The sequence below is a fragment of the Oreochromis aureus genome, linkage group 20 (genome assembly GCF_013358895.1).
Source record: "Oreochromis aureus strain Israel breed Guangdong linkage group 20, ZZ_aureus, whole genome shotgun sequence".
Classification (NCBI taxonomy): domain Eukaryota; kingdom Metazoa; phylum Chordata; class Actinopteri; order Cichliformes; family Cichlidae; genus Oreochromis; species Oreochromis aureus.
Window position 1 is genome coordinate 10,231,606 of NC_052961.1, and position 24,120 is coordinate 10,255,725.

Consider the following 24,120-nt stretch of genomic DNA (forward strand, 5'->3'; position numbering starts at 1 on the left):
TAAAAGTGCACCATCTGTCATTGTTCAAAAAAATCTGTGATTTATTTTTATTTTTTTATACCCCACTATCACGTGTAAATGTTCAAAGAGATTCACGGGCATAGAAACAGATTTAAAACCTATCAACTGACAGGTGGCACAGATTACATAAATATTAATTAGGAATGTTTTTTCCATTTCACTTCAGACATATTTTAAACTTTCCAACATCTTAAAGCCACAGGTGAGCTGTGAAATTATCATATTATGACTTAATGTCTTACATTTTTGCCTTACACAAAGAACATAAAATTATATATTTAAAAAATGAGATGAGGAATATTTAAATGATCATTAAAGTTTAATAAAATTCTATTTGCACTAGTTCTGTTTTTGCTCTATTGTTACCTTTGTAATCATTGATTATTCCAACTTAAGTCACAGAAAGCTTTAATAACAACGATCATCTCGTTGGCAGGAAGAGAAAATAATGTGTGGACAGGATGAGCAAAAAATCTCAATGTGACAAACATTTCATTTCAATTTATAGGCTCTTTATTCATCTGTCTTGAAAAAAAGAAGTAAATACTTTTCTAATTAGGTGATGTTTTTCACCTATGGTTCTCTGTTATATGTCTTGTGTGGAACAGCACTGGGTATACACAGTAAACCTATGTCAACAATCTCTGCCTTCATTTCATTAAGACACGTAGTGTGAGTGTAACTGAAATCACTGCACAGCATGCTTTTCCAACTCCTTATAAAATCTCCTTAACACCTTTCCCTGACCTCATGGCATTTTCTATCAAAGTTTTGGAAAAATTATTTGGAAAAAGAGGTAGGAGGCAATTTTTAGCTTATCTGGCCGAAGGAGTGATGAGCTTATGCAACTGCGAGGCAACATCATATAACCAACAAGAGCGCTCAGAGACCAGCACCTCCCCCCTCCGAAGAGCAAGGTCTATACTAAAACTTTGATGTTTTTATTGCAACATGCTGATGTCTGACCTTTGACCTATGACCTTGAAGTATTACATAGTAAATATGTAATGCTTAATGGTGTATTGTATTATCTTTGCCCATATGATTGGAGCAGAACTGGCTGAAATCTTTGGCTTTTATAAGTTATAAGAAATTATATTTTTAAGATATACTCATGCATGTGATTTTGTAAAGCTTTATGGCATCATTGTGACGTTGTAGGGCATTGTACTAAAATGTGTTGTACAGCTCTCTCCATGCCTTTTCATATGATATATTATTAGATATGGTCTCTTGGAACTGTTTTTCAAGGTCAACTTTGTCTTTGGGCACTAACAATGAAGGTCAAGGCCAAATGCTTTGCCAACCTAGGTACTCATGCCCCCCATGGTGTAGTATATTGTTGTGAAGTTTGAAAATGGTCCATAAAAATTAAAAGGAATATGACGTTTTCATTGATGTTCACATTTCAAGCTTCTCTGGCAGAGACCCTTTAAAATGTTGAAATATTTGGATTATGTCAACATTAAATGTGCCTCAAATTTCGCATTAAGAGGTGAGTGCCAGCTACCAGTATAAGATAAATAAGCGTTTCTTTGAACTGTGAATCATTCACAGTTACTCTACTGGAGTCCCAGAATAAAAATATAAAACCAGAAGAAGAGCATAAAAGGCACAGAGTGGCACAGCACCAGGAACCGCTCAGGGGAAGTCTTTGGAAATCAAGAGTATTTTAATATGTGGCACTTAAAATGTTCTACTTTTTTTTTTTTTTTAAAGGAAAGAAAACTACTGTTTTATTATTATTAATTAGATTTTGGGGATGTTTGGCTGTGGATCCAATGACTGTGGGGGTTGCGAATGGTAAGGGTCAAACTTTTAAAACTTGAAAATATTACAACATAATTTGATGATATACTAAGGAAAACAGCTCTCTGCGCTCAAGATCACAGAAAGTAAAAATGACAGATGTAACTTTTGGGTCTGAGAAGCCACCAGGCTACCTGTGGTTCTGGTTCTTCAGATATGATAAGATAAACCTTTATTAGTTTTTGGTCATGGCAGAAAGTAAAAGTTAAGAGTAATAAAAATTAAGAAAAACTCAATAGAATAGTATAAGATAAAGGAAAATAACATACTATACAAAATAGAATAAAATGCTTTGTTATAGTAGGAAAAATTGCACTTGGTACTATTGCACATCAGGGACACAGATCATGTCTGTGTGTGTGTGTTTCTGTGTTTCTGTCTGCACATGTGGGGTCATGTAGTTCATGGGAAAATGATCCTCAGATTTGACCTCTGTGATCACATTACTGGTGAGTTTCCTGATGGGTTTCTGTCCTCAGTCACTCATTTTATAAGAAACATAAGTTCATTTTGTACATTTTGGTCCTTTTAGGTATTCTTTCTTAACCAGTTGTGACTGACAAGTCGTTGGCCAGTGAGAGTGTGAACTCAGAGTCTGACTTGCCCCTTGCTATTCACGTCCGGATTCAAAACACCAAGATGGGAACAGCAAAAATGCTCTTCTCAAGACTTCAAAGTGGGACTTCACCTTAGCTACGTCCATCTTTTTCATGTCTTTGTTCTGGACCATATGTTTGAAGGGTTGCATTTAAATTTCAGAGGGAGGGAAGGTCCACCCAGTGGCGGAAACTCTGAGGTTTTAGTAGATGTTTCAGCAGATAGTCATTACATTGCATATTTCCAGAACACATTGTCAGCTGAGCTAGCAACAAACTGGCAAACAGAATAGTTGGATGCACCATTCACAATACAGTAAAGGGGACGATTCATCAATGTTATCACTGCACAACTTCAGTTTAAATATTTAGAAACATGACATGCTCAGTCTATGTATTGTGTTAGTATCTCCAGGCTTTTCTGGGTTCAGGTCGTGGGGGCAGCAGTCTAAGAAGAGAAGCCCATATTTCCTTTTATCCCTGCCACTTCTTCCAGCTCATCATGGGGACACCAATTCATTTTCCCTGCCAGTCCTGGGTCTACCCCAGGGCCATTTCCTCCTGATAGGACATGCTTGAACCAACTCACCTAGGAGACATCTAGGGGGCATTCTAGTCTGCTGTCCGAACAGCCTCAACTGGCTCCTTTAGATTAACTTAATTTTCAAGTAATTATTATGACTCTCCAACATCTATATACACTATATGGAAAAAAAAAGTTCTGGGTCACCTACACACCTTAACAGTTTATAGTTGACCCCTCTAATAAGCTTCAGCCATGTGCCTTCTTCTCTCGCTCTGGAAAAGTATGTTAAAGATTATGTAGCAGCATGTTCCATCTGTGCATGCAGGAAGAATAACTCCAAACGACCCTCAGGTTTGCGCCAACCCCTAACCACACCTCACAGGCCATAGTCCCACATAGCTTTGGACGTTGTTACTGGTCTCCTCACTTCCTCCAGTAAGACCATAATCCCTTCTATAATAGACAGGTCCTCAATATTCGCGCATTTTGTTCCCCTTTGAGGAGGGGAACAAATTGGAGATTGTTTCAGACAAGGGCCCTCAGTTGACTTCCCAGGTCTGGAAGACCCTCTGCACGGCATTGGGACCAAGGTCAACCTCTTTTCTGGATTCTACCTGCAGACCAATGGCCAAACTGAGAGGCTTAACCTCACAACTCCCATGGTAGGAGTACACACACAATTTATTTACCTCATCTGCTACTGGTCTCTCGCCTTTCGAAGTGTCCCTAGGTTACCAGCCGCCTCTGTTTCCAGGGTTAGAGGTGGATCTCGCTGTTCCATCCATCCAACACCACCTACAGTGTGGGCCTACTGCAAACCGCTTTTGAGTCAACTCCCAAATACTGGCCTTCTGGCCTGTGACAGCATTACATCACTGACTAATGATTAATAATAGACTAATGTCCATGGTGGCACTGAATTACAAATTAAAAATAAATAACTGACACAATTCAATTTAACAAGACTCAGCTGTATTTCTAGACTTGCAGGTCCTCTACCATCAGCCAGGGGCTGCTGCAGCACCTTCAGCACCCCTGTTCACCCAGGCTTTGATATTATACAGTAGTTAGTGCTTTAGAATATAATGTGTGACTTTTTGTTATACACTATGTGTGCAAGTAAAAGTTTGGTAATAAACAAAGTACTCAGTGAGACTTGTAGGCCTAGCATGAACACAATAATAGCATTTTACTGTTAATTATTGCTAATTTTAACTATTAAAAATGACTCTTTAGGTACTATAGTAGTTCTCAAACTGGGGATTTGGCACCTCTAAAGCATCATGAGATAATCTGGTAGGAAAAAAGGATGAATATCTCCTAAACATTTTATAAAATGTCAAATTAATACATTAAAAAGAAAAATGGTGGAGTTAAAAAGTTACAAAGTGGAAATGTCAAGCTACTAATTAAGACAATTAATTACTTTGTTTGCACATTGATGCATTGCTAAATGTTATTTTACTTTTCTAATGCTGGCAGTTAAGCCCTTACTGAGCCCTGCCTCTCATAGCTGTTTTGTTTTGGGGGAGTTTCAGACTCGCATTCACCAAATGTAAATCTGGTAATATCTCTAACAATGGGTGCTTTTCCCACCACTGAATACGTTTATTCCAGAAAGGAAATGCTATCTGACAGATATCTGAAGCTTTGATTTGATGAATGCTAAACAGAGCAATCAGATACTGTTGAAAGACTGCTTTCAAAACCAGCAAATGATGACACAGGATCATTCCAACAGGTTTTTTAATAAAAGAGAAATATAAGATTTCATGGCACAAATGCGAGGAAGATACTTTCTTGTAGAGATCTTCAACAGAAAATGTATGTAAATGCAAACCTGAGTAATAAATCAAATATGTTTTCAAGTTTAATATTTTTGCAATACATGCTGATATTCTTAAGGTTCTTCATGTATTTTTCTCAGGGCTCTGTGCAATTCTTAGAAAAGTGCACTCCATGACTCAGAAGCTAGTAGAACCACCTTTAGCAGGAATAACTTAAAGTAATTGTTTTCTGTATGACCTTATCACTCTCTCACATAATTGTGGAGGAATTTTGTCCCACCCTTCTTTACAATGTTGTTTTAGTTCATTCAGGTTTGCAGGTATTTGTTTATGCACGGCACACCACAGCATTTCAGTCAGTTTGAAGTTTGCTTTGCAGTTTCTTTCTTTCTTTCTTTTGTAGATATTCTGTTGTAGTTTTGCTCATGTGCTTGGGATGATTGTCTTGTAGCAAACAATTTCAATATAACTTTTAACTGTGGGGACAGATAGCCACGAATTTTATTCTTGAATACTTTTTTATGCAGAAGAGTTCATGCTCAACTCTGTGACTTCAAGGTGTCCTGTGGCTGCACAACAAGCCTGAAATCATCACCCCTCCACTTCTGTGCTGACAGTTGGTACGAGATGTTTGTGCTGATATGCTGTGTTGGGTTTTTGCCAAATGTGACATTGTGCATTGTGGCCAAACATCTCCACTTTCGTCTCATATGTCCAGAGGACGTTTTTCCAGAAGACTTGTTTTGCTCGAAAATACCTGTGCAAGCTGTGCTGCCATGTTCCTTTTAGACGAACAGCCTTTTTCAGGCCATTATTGTAGCGAAACCATTTGTACGTGTGTATCTTAAGCCACGTGTATGTATTTCGATCTGCGCAGAGATTTGTGTGTGCGTATCCCAAACAGTGTGTGTAAATCTGTAAGTGTGCATAGATATTAATGGTTGAAAAGTCTCAAAGCTTTGTTCAAATCACTGAAAATACACACAGGTCACCAAGCTATGTTTTTTTAAACAAGAATTTTGCTAAACTTCTGCCGTTCTCTTCACAATCCCTCCAAACAAGCCATGCTTGTTACAGTTACAGTTCAACTTTGGCAAATTTTCTGGGATGTCCACTCTGGCAACTGTCTCGTTTTCCAGTTATGAATAATCTGATTCGCTTCAAACTGTTCAGAAATGACCTTGAAAACTTTCCAGATTGATGTGTAGAAACAGTTCTTTTTTTCAGATCATTGATTGTGTCTCTCTTCTTTGACGTTGTGTTAACCCACACCTGAATGCTCCAGACCAGTAAACCACCAGCCTTCTGCTTTTATGGTGGTACTCACACCTGCTGATGGTCAGTTAACCAAGTGTACTTGTTTATCAGCAGGTGGCTACTACTTACTGAAGGTTTACCAGGTTAAATTCAGCAGTATAACCAAAAAGATTTTCCCTCTTAAATTGTTTTAAATGTTTGTTTTCAGGTCAAAAGGGAAAAATGATTGACAGACCTGTATCTTCTTTTCTCTAAACCAATCTTTAGACTACTTATATTTATCATCTGACCCTTTGGAGGGGCTAAGTAGTTAATAGCTACTCCTTGACTCCAGAAAATGTAACAACCCAACAGTTTTATAATGTAGCCAACGCATGCATTATATTTTTGATCACTGTTTTCCTTCAGTAGAATTTGAAAGCACGCTTTAATGTCTATTCCTTTTTTTCATTCTGCTAAACAAAGGAGCCAAAAGAAGACAAAAGAAAACTGTATAACTTTATAAAACAGAGAGTTGTTTGCAATCAGGTTTTGCTTTACCAAGAGGGAAAATGTGAACAAACTTGTCAAAGATGACAAGTGTGTCTGATTTTCTGTCCAAATGCCGTTTCTTCTAATGCATACAAGTAACAACAAGCCAGAAAAGTGTCTAAAACAACATTTTGAGGCAGAACTGGCTTAATGGGGGAGGAAAGCTTTCATCCCTCCCTCCGTACATCAGTCTTCGCCCTCCTCCCAAAGCCCTGAATCAGCACCTTCAGAGAGACCCAACTGCGAGGCGTCTGCACGTATAAAGAGCGGCGGGCGGCAGGCGGGACAGAACCGAGCTGTGCTGGCGGAGACACGTTACTCGTCCCGGGACGCGGCAGAGGAATTACACAGTCTGTGTCTGTCCAGAGCCTCAGACGCCAAACTTCAGATACTCCACAACAGAAGCTGCTTTTAAAATTGTCTGAAGCAACATGGTAAGGGAACCTCTGGAAATCTAGAAACTTTAATGTTTGCTTTTTAATACATAAAAATCACTTTTTCCTCAATGACCTCTGCTCTGCACACGCAGTCTGCACTGAATTATTCTTTAATCATATTTTTAAGGTCCTATACCCTGAAGAAAGTGCAAGTAAATACACTTTGGTATATTTTTAATGTTTCTTGACCTTTTTTCCCTTTTCAATTCAAACCTACATTGGGTGCTTGGACCTGGATGCGAACCACAATTTTGGTTATGACCTTCCAGTTTTCTTTTATTCTTCCTATCAGGTGGTTTAATCTGCAGTTTGTAGGCTATTGGTGCATATTTAAGATTTGGTGCGCTTTTATCATGCGTGTTTTAGCATTCATGTTCTCTATTGTCTTCCTATGACTTAAAAACTGTCACTCAACAGTGAAAAATCATCTAAGGGGATGTTCTGCCTCTGGGTGAAACGAGCTGAAATTTTCAACATGCTGAAACACGACTGGAAGATTTTGGAAGATGCACCAGTGAAGTGTTGAAATGAGTGTGGCCTGTTTTTCAGTATTGTTTACACCTAACAATAGACAGAGCGGGGGCACAAACATGACACACAGGAGAGTGTATTAGGAGATGTTTGTGCTCTGAGCTCTTAACTGCAGTGTAAAAGTAAAATTCTAAACCAAATTATGAAATCTAATTACTTTAAATATTATTTGATTTATAAATAAGTGGATTATTTTACATATTTTACTTTCAGCATAATTTAAAATTGAGCAATTTATTTTTATATACTCACATAGTATCTCTTGATTTTTCTTTTCTTACAGATGTTTCTTTTTAGCTTAAGTTAGGATTTTATATCTTCAGTTTTTGTCTGAATTAGAGTAACTCGACTGCTTTTAGCATTTCATTATAATTTGAACAATCAAGTTTAAGCAACTCATCAAATAATCATTGTCATATTTTGATTTATGGACACTTGAACTTTCTGCCTGCATTTTTATAAATCCCCCAAAGTAAAGAAAAATAAACAAACAACAAACAAAAATCACAACAAATGTGATTGAAACAATGAAACATTTGTCTCCAAAGTAAAAAATCAGTGATAATTAAATGTAAATACTGAGGACCTTTTCTGTTTGGCTCCTGGTTTAGATCAGTGGTTTCACAACAGTAGGAAGGAACCAAGTCTGTTTTTACCTATGTGAGAGATTTGAATGCATTTTCTTGGTATTTTTGGCTTTTTCATTAATACATTTATTATTTTATAAACCTTTTATTATGGTTGAGTAAAATTTAAGCAAAACAGATTAAAAAAAAAAGATTCCAGTAATTTTCCTTTGGCTCAGAACAAAACCTCTTTGGGTGTTGCCAGAAATTCCTTTATGCAGAAAAACACACTAATTAAATTTCTCTGCTACTTAAAAAAAAAAAAAAAACTTTCATTGTCTGCTGCTGTGCTGAGCACCTTTATCTGAAGTGAGTCTGACTTCAAATATGCATCCAGCAGACAAAAAAAGTGCAGTTTTATAGTTAACTTGTCTTATAAAAAAAACTTTTTTGTTAATCAGAATGATGTTTTCTGTTGGTGGCTGTGCTGATTTATACTTTGTGTCTGTGATAAACCTCCAACTTGATCTTCTTCTGCGCAGAGGGAGTGCATCTCTATCCATGTGGGCCAAGCAGGTGTCCAGACGGGAAATGCGTGCTGGGAGCTCTTCTGCCTGGAGCATGGTGTTGGGCCTGACGGCGTCTTCCTGGACACTCCAGCTGAAGCAAACACTCGAGAAGATCCTTTCAACACTTTCTTCAACACTGGGAGCTCTGGGCGTCACGTTCCACGAGCGATTTACGTGGACCTGGAGCCCACTGTGGTTGGTGAGCAGCTTTGATTATGTGCTTATTTTTACCCTCCTTGTTTTGTTTTTTTTATTAACATTTGAGGTCCAATTATCTGTGGTCATAAGTATCAAGTGTGACACATTTCAATCCACATGAGCCATGTGCAGTTAAGACTGGTATCCAGGCAACAAGTGCAGTCGAGAGTCCTTCACCTTTTATTGAATGGGTATTATGTAAACAGCTGGATGTAGAGTGCAATATTCAATGGATTTCAGCGGGGAAAGAACATTTTCTTCCATTATGTCTCAACCTTTTTCCAGACTTTTATTGTTTCATTATATATAACTGCTTACCAACCCTTCACTGAATGGTCTTAAAATAAAAAAAAACTTTCACAAATGTAGTTTCACTAAAGTTCTGCAAAAAACCACATGACCTGTGGATAAATAATGAAAAATGATGTAGTTAAGCAGCAGACCTTCACTACAGCAGCCTCTGGGGCTGAAAAATGAACACACGTGTCAAAAACCGCAGCTCCTCTAATGGCCACTTGAGGTGAGTCAATCCACAGAGAACTTTATATCATTTAAAAGCACATTTACAACCAGAAAAGAAATAAAGAACAGATTTTGCCTGTAGGGATAGTTTCTCCCTTCCTGCAGTCAGTACAGTGGTGGATGTGCCTACCTGCTGTGTCTTAACTCACCTGCTGAGCCACTGAACTGGACCTCTTTGTTGTATTTGTGTTGTTGGTGATTGCTGGAGCAGTTTGATAGAATTATCTGAAATACAATGTGACACGCTCTGTCCAAGAAGTTTGTGCTTCAGTTTTGATTGATGAAATTCTAGTATTTTGTCTACTCAGTGCTAATTCCAGATCTTTTTTTTGTGTGCTGCACACATAGTTTATCATTTCAACTTGCTAACCAGCCTTGGCTCCCTACAGCAATGAACTCCAGGCTCCACAAACACAGTATAATGGACTAAATCCGAATGTTGAAGCATTTAAAAAAAACACTATAGCCATATCCATTTTTTTTTTTACATATAGTTCGTGGATTACACAAATCAGAAACATACTTGACAACTTTATAATATAATAAATAATTGAAATGTCCTGTATTCCCTGTTTCAGTTTGGTAAAATATAGATTTATTTATTTATTTATGTGATTAAAAGTTTAAGCAAGCACCTTCATATGTGAAGTTAAAATATAATTTTATATTTTTGACCTGTCAGGTTATCTCTTGCTACATTTTGTCAACTTCATGGCTCCACGCTGTGTCACATTTGAGTAAAGTCTACATTTTATCACCTGCATCCCCACTGCATTAGATTAGATAAAACCTTCAGATCGTGACTAGTAAAATATAGTAAAATGGTGGGATTACCATATTGATGTGTTAAAACATGAGGAGTGTGCAAACAAACGCCAGACAAAAAAGAGTGAGTTGTTTATTAAGATGAAAACCCCTAAGATGCAGTCCAGATCCAAAATAAGAAAAAGAGCAAAGGTAAACAGTCCAAAATACAAACAAAACAATGAAAACAAAACTTTGAGGAACACAGGATTATATAGTTTGAACTAAAAGGCAGGGCTATTTATACACATGCATTTATACACTGAGGGCTAATGAGGGGAGAAGAAACAGCTCAGTAACAAGGAACAGGTGAACTTAATCAAGGATAATGAAACGGGGAGAGCAAACCAGGTGAACACTGAGGTAAGACACGAGCACGCTAGGAAACAACAGACAAAACCCAAAGAATGCTAATCAACACACTTTTTTTTCTTTTACTTTGAAAAAGTAAAAGAAAAAAAAAAAACTTCAAAATTCAGGGGCTAAGAACCAGGATCATTACCTAGTGACCTAAAGGGGAGATGACTTGGCTCTGAATGTGATCTTTCCTTCCAGATGAAGTGAGGGTCGGAAAGTACAGGGAGCTCTTCCACCCTGAGCAGCTGATCTCTGGAAAAGAAGATGCAGCCAACAACTACGCTCGAGGTCACTACACTGTCGGGAAAGAAATCATTGATGGAGTCATGGAGCGCATCCGTAAAATGGTTAGTAATAATGAAAGAGAAGCTCTGCTATTTTTTTTTTTTTTTTAATCAGTTTATTAGTAGGGGTAATGGTGCTCTTATAATAGTTTTATTATTAAAACTTTTTCATTATTTTGACTATTTACCTAAGTTTTCTTTTTTTTTTCTATAGTTATTCATTTATTTATTTGAGGTTTCGTGACTAATTTCAAACGGGCATATTTTCGACCTGAGTACAATTTTGTTTTTGTTTTTTTGTGGGATTTTTAAATATAGTTTATTTGTATTACTAGAGTCACAGTTTAAAATAACCGTTGTTCATCTTGTGCTGTTGCCCCTTTCAGAAACAAACCATTTAAGCTCTTCTCGCTTTAAGGTGACTCCTCTCAAACAGCAGCTGAATTCCTATTGTTAGAGCAAATACATGATATGGAATAAGGAGAAGCATCATAATTCCCCTTTAAATAAATGATATGACATTTGAATGGCATTTAAAGGAATATCCTGCTTCCTTTCTAGGTTTGAATCAGATGAGAAGATGGTAACTTAAGTATACCAATGCTACTGGCGTCAGTTACCCCAGGTCCCCCTCCCTGCGCATCTTAACCTCACAGCATAGCTTGTTGTAGCTTGTGTTTAAGAAACTGTTGCACCAACTTTGGCACAACCCCATAAAACCTGTTTGCACCAGTATAAAATAATAATTAGCAGAATTTATAAGAACTGATTTTACTACAGTAATAAAACTTTCAGCCTTTAGGCTATAGCAAGCTAACAGGCTGGTGGGTTTTGATACATATTGAACAGACAGATATGTGAGTGATATTAAATTAAGTTCCAGGAATAAGGCAAATGAGCATAATGTGAAAAAAGTCAGTTAATGTTTTATTTTAGACTGTTGTGTTTATTATTAGTCATTTTCAGATTGGTACACTTTCTACCTGAAAGCAGCCAACGACAGACAACTTTAACATTTATTCATGGGTGTTTTTATGTTTAAGGCTTTTGCTTTATATTGTCAGCACTTTAGTGGTTCACTGTGGATGATTCACCATTGCAAAGACGGCAACAGATTATCATATGGATGGGAAGAATAAGAACTTTAAAGGCTCTTTAATGATCTATGAAATCCAACATGCTGTTTTCTTTTTAATATTTTTTTTTCTTTTTTCTTTCCTTCATGCTTATCACATTGTCCTTATCTGCAGATAGAGTTTTCTGGCTTTTGTCAGTTATCGTTCTCCAACAGAGACAGGGGTCATTACACCCCCTGCCATCTGCATTAAACGTAGACAGACTCTTAGCTAACTCGATACATGATGAAGACTATAATCTGTGGTTGAAAGCCCTAAAAATATTCTACTCAAAGCTTCAGCTCAGCCATCACCCAAACATGGTGAGCTTGTTAACAAAAACTGCTTATGTTTTCAAGTAGTTATGAGCTTGGTTTCAATAAATGTTTTCAATAAATATCTGGTTTGTTCAAAATCCAAATTATTATGCAATAATTCATCTTAACATTGACACTCTCCAAAAGTTGATTCTGTTCATCTGGACGTAGCGTTTTGTGGGAGAAACGTTTCGTCACTCATCCCAGTGACTTCTTCAGTCTCAGCTGACTGCAGGTTTCCCCAAACCTTATAAACAGTACATTTGCATAATGACTGAAACCAGCCCATTGAAGGAACAATGGGCTAGGAGGTCAGTTCCTTAATCTTAATTATGCAAAATTTCATGACCATTGATCAACAACCACTGACCAAAACCCACTGATCAATGGCCATGAGTACCATTCACAGAGAGTTGGGAGTGGCTGCAATCACAGCATTGTAAGATGGCGAAAGATTTACCCTTAGGCCCCCTCCTCAATTCAGAGATGGTCTTTCCCTTTTCACGTAAATGGCCTCCTTGACTCCCTGTCCAGGATGTCCTGAACAGGGAGGAACGCTGGTTTGAGCGCAGAGTCACGGAAGCCATTGATCAGTGGGCTTTGATCAGTGGGTTTTGGTCAGTGGTTGTTGATCAATGGTCATGAGAATTTGCATAATTAAGATTAATGAACTGACCTCCCAGCCCATTGTTCCTTCAGTGGGCTGGTTTCATTCATTATGCAATGTACTGTTTATAAGATTGGGGAAACCTGCAGTCAGCTGAGACTGAAGGAGTCACTTGGATGAGTGACGAAACATTTCTCCCACAAAACGCTACGTCCAGATGAACAGAATCAACTTTTGGAGATTTACTTACCTGGATGATTGAGCATGCATCAAGACTTAACACTGGCAGATTCCAAGAAATTTCAAAACTCAGGCATCAAAGTGAAATGCAATAAAAGAAAATATTGCAAGATAACCAGACTGGTGGCTTGCTTCAGTGCTCATTAACAGTATCTGAGCTACTTTTCCCACATGAACTACAACTAGAGGAGATTTGGGGGAACTTTCTCCTCTGCCTTTTAATCCCATTATACAGGAACTGTCTACAGGCACTCGTGAAATAGCCCTGAAAGAAGAGGAGCAAATCACTAAATTTACACCTTCTTCTAGGCAATAAACAAATAAAAAAAAAAAAAATGTTTAAAGTTGTTTAGTTTCCACAAGTTTTTTCTTATAGTGAAGCTGTTTGGCCCTGTATAATATTAGCTGATTGGTCTGTTAAGGGAGATAAACTCCCACAATGGCAAATGTTTCCAAATGATAGCTAGAAGTTAGAAATGTATTTTAACTCCAACAGAAACTAGCATGTGCGTGCAGGAAGCAGTTGGTTTTGGTGGTTGATAGTGATTGCCATCAGGAGGCCGCGGCTGCTGTTTCTTCTGCTTGTGCTGCTAAAATCAAAACTGCAGATGCTGCAAAGTGGCTTGTGGTGTCCTCAAGACTGATACACACGTGGTTTGGTACAACTGAAACCTGTAAGAAATGGAAAAATGGAACCAGTTGTAAAAAGAATGAAATTTCATCATTTCCTTTCAATTTAGTTTTATTTATTTACCAGCAGTTCACAACGACAGTCACCTCAAGGTGCTTTATTATGTAAAGCAAAGACTCTACAATTTCAGAAAGAAACTCCCTATCACTAAGCACTTACCTTACTTGTTTGATAAACTGTATGAAATTTGGCTATAGCTGCTTTAATACTGAAAACTCTTGTGTCTCGTCAGACCGACCAGTGCACCGGCCTGCAGGGTTTCCTCGTCTTTCACAGCTTTGGAGGCGGTACCGGCTCTGGCTTCACCTCTCTGCTAATGGAGCGTCTTTCGCTCGATTATGGCAAGAAATCCAAGTTGGAGTTTGCCATCTACCCAGCTCCTCAAGTGTCCACGGCAGTGGTGGAGCCCTACAATGCCATCCTGACCACCCACACCACCCTGGAGCACTCCGACTGTGCCTTCATGGTTGATAATGAGGCCATCTATGACATCTGTCATCGTAATATAGACATTGAGAGTCCTGGTTACATCAACCTCAACAGACTGATTGGTCAGATTGTCTCCTCAATCACAGCCTCCCTTCGTTTTGATGGCGCCCTCAATGTGGATCTGATGGAGTTCCAGACCAACCTGGTCCCATTTCCTCGTATTCACTTCCCTCTGGTTACCTACTCACCAATCATCTCTGCTGAGAAGGCGTACCACGAGCAGCTGACTGTGTCTGAGATTACCAGTGCTTGCTTTGAACCGACCAACCAGATGGTCAAGTGTGATCCTCGTAACGGCAAGTACATGGCGTGCTGCATGCTGTACCGAGGCGATGTCATCCCAAAGGATGTGAACGCTGCCATTGCAAATATCAAGACCCGGCGCTCCATTCAGTTTGTTGATTGGTGCCCCACTGGCTTCAAGGTTAGTAGCCATCAAAGACATTATAAAAGATGGATGTTATGAAGTTCTGTTTTGAAACCTCAAGCTGAACAATGTCACATTAACATCTTGGTGTTTGAAAACAGGAAAAGGTGAGCAAGGGGTTGATCTTAATTAGAAATTGACCGGCCAGTGAACATACCCTGAAGGGTCCTCAATTTTGACCTCAATGATGTCCATAATTTACAAAATGGACATCATATTTCATTTAATGTGACCGGAAATCAGTAATTGAACACAAAGTCATCAGAAAAAGCTAAGATACCCATCTGGACATTAACCTTACTTTTAGAACTCTTTCATACAGAGTAATCCAAACTGCACAGCAACATGTTAACAACTAACGTAGCATTGTGGATGGATCATCTCAGAAGTTCTCTTGACTGAGGTTTTCGGTGTCTTCTTCCTTCCATTCCATCTTGTGGATCAGCATGAGGAAAAGAAACACAACTCACAATAATTTCTATTGTGAGCTCCAATTGGTTGTCTATATGTACAAGCTGTGATCAGCTGACCTGTTCTGCTACTCTGAGGTTTACTGCTCTTCTAAGTGGATGTTTCACAGGCTATCATGACATACTGTCTTGACAGTATACTGTTTATATTGTCTGTATACTAGACAGGATAAACAGTATACTGTCTAGTATACAGACAGTACACTTTTTATGCTGTATTTATACTAGACGGTAAACAGTTGATATTAAAGTGCAATTCAGTGAATGAATCTAAGTATCATCAGCTTAAATCCAAATTCATCTCTACTATACTTAATGTTTCCTAACTCTGTTCATGAACACCACAGTTATTATGCACCAGTCCAACACACTGGTTTACTGTGAGTTCATTACAGTGAGGCAAGCAAACCTGTTTATTCTGCATTAAAATGCTGAGTGTTTTAATGCAACCTTTAACACAGTTAGTCTACCTTAGTTTGTTTTGCAGGGCGTTCCACATGAAAAGAAAACAAAACTTCACATCGTGTACAGATCCACTCTGTACACGATGTGAAGTTATCCAATGAGGACTTGCATGTAAGCTTTAGCTTTCCAGTTTATCAAATACCACTGAACAGTTCTTACCTATAAATGAAGTTAGGTACAGCTGCTTAAAATGGCTATGGCGCTACAAATTATGTACCTTCCATCTTTTTGTATGCAATAACCCCCAGTGATAGACCATTAGGACTGCCTTTCACTGTTACTGTTACTGCTCAAACAGGTCTGATGTTTAAAGGCTAGATGTGAAATAATAACTCCCCTCGAATGTCTTAAACGAAAATAAGAAGCCTGTTTTGAAAATGTAAAGAGTAGAAAGTACAGCTATTGGTCTTAAAATGTACAGAGTAAAAGCACAAAGTTGTGTGAAAAAAAATTACTCATGTAAAGAAACAGAAACTGAAAATTGTATTTAAGTACAGCTATGAAGTATTTGTACTATATTACCTACCACCTCTGCAAACTGCTCAGAGCTACTTCGCACTACTGCCTTATTCACCATAGCAAGTGGCATAATCTGGCAGATTTTTATGTTTGGTTCCCTTCAACTAACAGGATTTGGGTCTCCTTCCAGAATTTAACTGTTAGGCAAATGTGTAAACCACTAGACTACAGAGGCACTAACTTCTCACTCTTCTAAACCTCATAAATCCACTTTCCATGGCTGCCTGGATGTTAATCTTTAACACCCGAAAGGACAGGGTAGAGAATTTTGACTGTTTTAACCCTGAGTGGTTCCTCAGTGTTTGTGAAGGAGCATTTAAACCCAGAAATGGCTAATGATGTCAGATGTAATCAATAGTCACACAGGCCGGGAAATCAGTCACTGACCCCATGGCAATCAGGCATCACTAGAGAACATGTGTAGCAAGTAAAACATGTCTTTTTACATTACAGGTGAACATTCTCCATTTCTGGTTTGCATCTCACTTTTTCAGTTTTCACTACCGTTTGATGATTAGTTGGTGACTGTTTGCAGACAAGTCGGTATCTTTCATGCTAAAAATGGCTGACTGGTGAAATCTGAGATCAACCAAAGCAATCATAACTGAAACTTCCAGCAGCCATTTGCCAGCTGGTCAGGGAAAACATATTTAGTAGTTGCTAGGTCGCCAACACGTCTCTAGGTCTGTGTAACCGAGGTCTAACAAGTACACCTTAAGATACGTCATGTTTCTGACTTTTAACTTTGTCTTTACAGGTCGGCATTAATTACCAGCCTCCAACTGCTGTTCCTGGTGGAGACCTGGCCAAGGTCCAGAGGGCTGTGTGCATGCTGAGCAACACCACTGCTATTGCAGAAGCCTGGTCTCGTCTTGACCACAAATTTGACCTGATGTACGCTAAGCGTGCATTCGTCCACTGGTACGTGGGTGAGGGCATGGAGGAGGGAGAGTTTGCAGAGGCCAGAGAGGACCTGGCTTGTTTGGAGAAAGATTACGAGGAGTTGGGCCAAATGAACCCCGACTCTGAAAACGACGAAGAATACTGAAATTTGTAAGGCCTAAATCTATGACAGCAAAGCTGTTATTTAATCCTAAATAAGCAAAGCGATGCATTTCTCACTGTCTTTTTTGTAATGCCATTTTTATGTGAGCTAAGTTGTATTTGAATTGTGCTCTGAATAAATTTCGTCTTGGCATATTCTGTGTGAAACTTGTCAGAGACTCAGTGGTCTAAGATGGTGCCAGGTAACCACATGTGACCCCTTTACAAATCAGGCCAAGGGGTCTTTGATGCAAGTCTTTCCACCCCCCACCTGCTCATATTTCCTGTCTGCTTCTACACTTCACACAAGCCACTGGTGTCAAACGCTACCCATGACCAATAAGAAGAGCCTATTAATCAAATAACAGGTTACTATTTCACTAATTTTCTTCTATGTACGCTGGGACTTATCCTAGCTGCCTTTAGGTGGGAATTGTATTACACACAGGACAGCCACACTCAAATTTAAAATCACCAGTTCACCTGACGTGCAAGTCTTTAGACTGTTGGAGGAAGGAGTACCCAAAGGAAACCCACGCAGGCACATATAGAACATGCATACGCAAACAAACTCAGCCGTCCCCCAGGTTTGAACCCAGAACCTTCTTGCTTTGAAGCACCTTTGCTAACCGCTTCACCACCCACTAAAAATAACAGCTTCCTCTCGTTTGGCTGCATGTCCTCCTGAGATGTGTCGTTTGACTGTGAATAGCAGCCAATCAAACACCGTGCAGAGCAACATGCAGCAAAATGGTCAACAGATAAAGTGTTGTGGTGTTCCGGAAACTGAACAGCATACAAAAATATGAGTGAAGATCACTGGGACATGTCACCCTCATCTCCAGTCTGTCTTGCATGAGTTTTCACCAAGTGTTATGCTCAATTCTATCAACATATTTTTATTTTAACCTACTAGAGTAGCTTTGTATTGTTCACAGACCAAAATAATCCTTATTTAAAACTTTTCCCTCCTCTATCCCTTAAAAGCAACTACTTTCTGGTGTTTTCATCACATTAAGTGCTCTGGGGCATTTGTTGGAATTTGGTGCTATATTAGTAAAATTGAATTTAACTCGTGCGGATCCTTGTTAAATAGAAGCTTAGAAGGAAAGATGCATGCTTACATGACCATATTAGAACTATTGCCTCTCAGTGATATCATGGAGAGCCAAAAACGGAAAAAAAATGTACAAAATAGTGTTTACAGTAGTGTGAAGCTTGATTACAGTTATTTATACAATGACATCATTATTCCAAACTTCAGCCATGTTAATATAGGCATTCACCATTGTAACAGGATAACAGAAAATGAGAAACTGTATAATAATTACCATTGAAAATAAATACATAGGTGGCCCATGCAGTGATGCCATGGGTTGCTCCACAGGTGTTGACGACTAAATTCTTGTCTACATTTCTGTTAAAACACTCTCACAGTGATCTAGTCATGATGGGACAAAGGCGGGAGGTGGAACAGCTTTAAATTGTGAAAGTGCTCAAATCTTGGACAATTTTCAGTGTTAAACACTGGACTGAATAATCGGATTCCTTAGTTAAAGTTTCTATGGGCAGAAACAAGATTTCAGAACAGGAAGTAAAACAAAGACAAGACAGTAAAGTCAGATGTATCAGGGAAGCTTCTTCTTTTGGCTGCTGAACTGATCTGCAACAGTATCGTCCTCTGTCACACCTCTGCTTGTTCTCCTTCACTACATCCGTTAATCTTCTCTACGATCTTCCTGCCTGGTAGCTTCATGTTCAGCCTCCTTTGTCCCATAAATCCACTATCCCTCCTCTGCACATGTCCAAGCCTTGCTTCCCAAACTTTGTCTCCAAACTGCTCGGCCTGAGCTTTCCCTCTGATGTACTCCTTTTCTGATCCTGTCCCAATTTTCCCATAGACTTCCATAGGACTGGAAGGCTTTTTGTAGCCAAAGATATCACCTCCTGGTGGACATTTAAAAGAATGCAATGAATGCAATTCCACACTTCACACCCAGTACCTGTAACCTAGCTTTGTTGTTTCTGTACTGTCACCAAGTTAACTGAAATTTCGAGGATCAAATTAAAAATGAACTTCTTTTGCTTTGGACCCAAACCAGTCTCTGCTTTGACAGGTCCTGGATCCTTTTGGACCTCATCTGGAGTCTTTATTGGTCTGGTTCCTGTGAAAATGTGTCAGGTTTGTTATGAAAGAGGGAAAGATATTCTGTGAAGTTTCTCTTCAGATATATTTCTCCACTCTTTACTTATTACAATTATCTCTGAATAATCATGTAAACACTGCTGTAAGTCGATTTAGTAATTAAATGGCATTTTCTGGGTTGGAACGGGTTACCGTGAGCACAGGCTGGACCTGCAGCTCCTCTCCAGATTCACTGTGTCAGGTGATGTTGGTAAGTAGGCCACGGCGGCTGTACTTCCAAGGAATCAACTGAAATAGGATGTAATCGGGTGCAGATGTATTTCCTGAGTTATTTTGTTTCAGATCCTTGTTTGAGATTCTCAGTTATTTTTATTTTTTATTAGCTTCACGTTTTCTTTACATAACCACACTGCACTAATCAGGAAAAAGGGAAATAAAAAGATGCCACTACATCGTTTGTATTCACTGCTCAGCCATTCCTCACAAGCACGTTTTAAGTAATTTTAAGTGAATTTTCACACATGCATTTTCAATTCAGCATTAATCTAACATCTAACCCCCCTAAGTGGCTTACTGGTGGCCTGGTGCATGTTAATAAGTGTTTGTTTTTTTATTTTGATGTACAGCTATTGAATCTAATTAAATGTGTTAATTGCATATGTTAATGAAATATACTCTATTTTCACATAAATAGGGTTAAAAGGCAACTATAGCCTGGATATGTCTACACTGGTCTCGGTGTTGTTGCTTGTTTTGTTTCCCTGTTTGTTTTGCTTGTATTATAATACTGTAATACATATACAAACACTTTTAATACATAATAATTTCAGAATTAGGCAAAAATATATTAATTAAATAATTGAAAAGAGTGTTAACATGAAAGCAAACTGTCTTTTAATCTCCATTCAGATGTGCTTAGTAAAAATATCACTATTTCTCTTTGTTTCATCTTACTTCTTCTTAAAACTTCTATTCATGGCCTTATATCACATCCACAGAAATTGATATCCTGCATGCTCCCTTTTTTGACTTGTTGTTAAATTCAAAGCCTAGAGCAGACATGTCCAAAGTCCAGCACCTACCTTAAATGCATTATTTATGGCCCGCCACCACAAACAGAATTAATAAAGTGCAATTTCTTTGTTTACCTCATGTTGTCAGAACCATGAGATGCAACCAATGGGTGTATAAAACTTTTATACACTCACACAACACACACAATTGTACATATCGATTAAAATTAACCTGAGATGCTGATATTCAGCAGCTTCACTGAAGTTTCATGTATTTCAGACAGCTTGACCTTTGTGTTATTTTACTGTCCATATGTGAATGAAAAGTAGTTTTATTTTGTCACCATAATTCTTGTGTTAATAAAAATGCTTGTTTTTTTTAAAGCATTATGTTTATACCTCAAAAAAAAAAAAAAAGACTGAGAAAGATTGTTGGCCCCTGGGTGATTTTCCATTAATGAATATAGCACACATACTGGACAAAAGGTTTGGACACCCCTGGCCTAAAGTATGCAAACCACCAGTTTCCTCTATTAAAACCAGCAGTTTCATCTTCTTAGGAAGGGTTCGAGTTAAGTGTAAGGTAGCAGCTGTTACACGGTTTATTACAGCAGCTGCCCCTCATTAGTACACACAGTGCTGTGTAAATGCACTATTGGATGTTTAGATTCTTATCTGACTAACAGTACAGTGAGGGCGAGGTGGGCAAAATTAAAGCTGCCATTACTCCAACGCACACAGCCAGATCCAGAATGAATAATCAGTAAACTGAAAGACAAAGAGCCACAGATGGCACCGGTCCCCACAGAGCTGTGATCCCAACATCATGGAGTCAGTTTGGGATTATGAGACAGCCTAAATCCACAGAAAAACTGGGGCAAGTTTTACTATTGTTTGGTAACACAAAATATTAATTGCATTTATTTATTTATTTAACTGTTTTCTCCACTTTGTGTGGAAGTTAACTGATAATAACTACTATTCATGGCAAAGAAAGATAGAAAGAAAGAAGCAGATGTTTTATGAGATACATCCAATCAAACTGCGCTCAGTGTCTATTTAAACAACGAGTCCCGGCAGCCGTTAAAAGTGTCACCTGCACGTATCCCTCCGCGCAAGCGTAAACATAAGTCACTCAGTAAAGAAGAAAGGCGTTTAACGCACAACTTCATTAAATTATGTTTTTAATATATTTGGAAGCATGAAATTCGTTTGATATTACCCGCAATTCGCTGCCATCTGTTGCAGGCTGACGCTGAAGTGGAAAAAGTAAAGAGTCGTTTCACTTTTTGGCGTTAGCTAAGATTTTGAGCCTGTGGAGCAGATGCATGGTGGCTGCGAGCTAGAGGCATCAAAAGCCATTTAAATTAATCTCAGTTGGGTCAGACAAGACCATGACATAATAATGTCCATTTTAAATAGATATAAGTTGCAAACAAAAAAGGACATTGTGAAATATTAACCTTAAGAGCTTAAACTGCCTTTGGAGAAATCCACAGAAATCAGATGGTGTTATTTCTTGTCAACACTGAGAGGTTTGACTCATTAGTGGCAAAAACACAAGTTTTCCATGCAATCCATGTACAAAACAAATGACGTGCAGCCTGAGATGTCTCAGCTGTATTGAGAAATACTTTTAACCTTAACTTTTGGCTGACCGGCATAGATTATGTATTTATTTCATGTTTTAGTGCCAAATATCTTACCCCATCGTGGAACAAAACGTCCTCTGAGTTATTTATTGACAAAGCCCTACTCTTGATTACAACAGTGTTTTTACGCCTTTATGATTTAAACAGCCTGCTTCATCTGTTTTCACCTGTATAATACTGATATTGCACAAGGAATAGAATACACTTTATTTACCTAAATATTGACTTCACTGCCAAATTGGTGCCTTTGGTGAGCAGTTTGTGGTCCCCGGGCCACGTGTTGGCCACTCCTGCAGTAGGCCATTATGCCATGATGTGGGCGGGGTCCAGTCCTCCAAAGTTTCTTTTGTCCTGTGTTCAACTGGCTGCCCCTCCCTGAACCTGGTTCTGTATTTATAAATAAAACTAAACTATGTAGAATTAGGCGAGTAAAAATGTGTGTTCGTGTCTATAAAGTAAAAGTGTAGATATTAAAATGTGGCAAGCTTAAAGCTTCACATGACAGTAAACTTTCATTATACTGAATTTGCATTCAAAATTGTGTAACATTTTTTAATTAAAAGGCAAAAGGTAATGCAGTCAGTTAAGTTTTTTCTGAAATTTCTTTTTACATAATTAATGAGAAAACATTCAAAAGAGGAATTAAAGATATTCAAATGCCACAATGACAAAGGAACATGTTTTTACTTATGGTTAGGAGTTGAATCATTGACTGTGTAGTTCTCAGTCATCCAGGTCATGGTAGTCTAAGAAGACTGGAAAGAAGGTGACTGGGCTTCTTTGCAAGCTCCTTAAATGAGTTAAATCATTAGTTTTTACTCATTCTATGAATGCATGTATGGCATTTTATTTGATGATTATATTGTAATTTGGTCTGCAAGTAATAAAATAATTAATAAGACAGTACCTCTGGATTTTAGTAAGCCTAAAACACATCACACTTACAAAATACTGAAGTTACTTCCTTATTCTAGAAATGAATTTAACATTTTCATATACCTGCACTGTGAATCCCCATCTAGTTATATAATTGTTACTGTTTAATTAATTATCTTTTTCATAAGGTGGCATACACTTCATATCTACATAGTTCTCCTGTGTTAGCTTCTCTTCACTAGCTTTTTGTACAATTTTGAATTTAATTTAAAATCCTTCACCTTAAATACAAAGTCTGAAATATTATTACCAGATTATTCCAACAGAGCTCCAACTTTGGGTTCAGGAGACAGACAGCCTTTCTACTTTTAAGAATAAGCCTAAACATTTCTTTCTGATGAGCCTTATAGTTTGGTCTAGATCAGTTGATCCTCAGTGATCCCTTTCTTATGGTGCTATAAGCTCAGCTCATGATTCATGTCTTCTAATTCACTCCCAATATATTTATATGCCATATAAATATATTGCCATATACTGCCATCTGTAGTTTTTTTCCCCTGTTTTCTGTTAGTGTTGACAGAGCCAGCAGCTTAAAGGATTTGCCGATGCTGTTGCATTGATATGCATCTTTGTGTATGAGAAATTTAACATGAGTACTTATCTGTTGTTTGTGAGTGGCAAGAATTGTAGGGTGGTTGTGAACTTTATTGATTTAAAAAAAATAAATAGCATACCTCATACTGCAAACAGTCATGGCAGATGTTGCCCCTGGCTAAGGCCAGTCTTCTGGGGGTCTTTTTCTGTTAAAAAGAGAGTTCTTCCTCCGCGCAGTTGCCAAATGCTTGCTCTTAGGGGATACTTTGATTGTTGGGGTTGTGTTTCTGATATTGCAGGGGTTTATCTTACACTAAAAAAGAGAGCGTGGTGTTGCGAAAACTGAATTAAAACGAAATGACCTAATTTCGAATCAGCCCCACGTTAAAGTGGAGTATATCCTGTTCCAGGGTATAGTTACAAAACATGGGGATATGAAAATAAATAAATAAATAAATAAAACTATGATTTCTGTCTGTAAAGTCTTGCGTAATTTAAGATATCACATTACAGGACACGTTGTAAACTGTATTCCATCTGTAGTTACTGATTAATACGTCAATTTAACCGCAGAAACAGATAATTAGCACATGCATAGATAAGAGCTGCGTGGTGTCTAGTTTTTCGAGCGGAAGTGCTCACTGCTCTGCCTTGGAACAT

General features: G+C 38.2%; 1 protein-coding gene across 1 annotated transcript; it reads left to right on the plus strand.

Annotated features, from left to right (window-relative positions):
* The first annotated feature begins 6,808 nt into the window (after positions 1-6,808).
* On the plus strand, positions 6,809-17,342 carry tuba5 (tubulin alpha 5). The gene is made up of 5 exons (XM_039604774.1): positions 6,809-6,961; positions 8,604-8,829; positions 10,710-10,858; positions 13,998-14,678; positions 16,893-17,342. The coding sequence occupies exons 1-5, from the start codon at positions 6,959-6,961 to the stop codon at positions 17,181-17,183; spliced, it is 1,350 nt and encodes a 449-aa protein (XP_039460708.1). The 5' UTR covers positions 6,809-6,958; the 3' UTR covers positions 17,184-17,342.
* Positions 17,343-24,120: the final 6,778 nt, after the last annotated feature.

Coding starts and splice junctions, on each gene's coding strand:
- tuba5 (XM_039604774.1), top strand. Junction 8,830..10,709: donor CCTGGAGCCCACTGTGGTTG/GTGAGCAGCTTT, acceptor CTTTCCTTCCAG/ATGAAGTGAGGGTCGGAAAG. Junction 14,679..16,892: donor GGTGCCCCACTGGCTTCAAG/GTTAGTAGCCAT, acceptor TTGTCTTTACAG/GTCGGCATTAATTACCAGCC.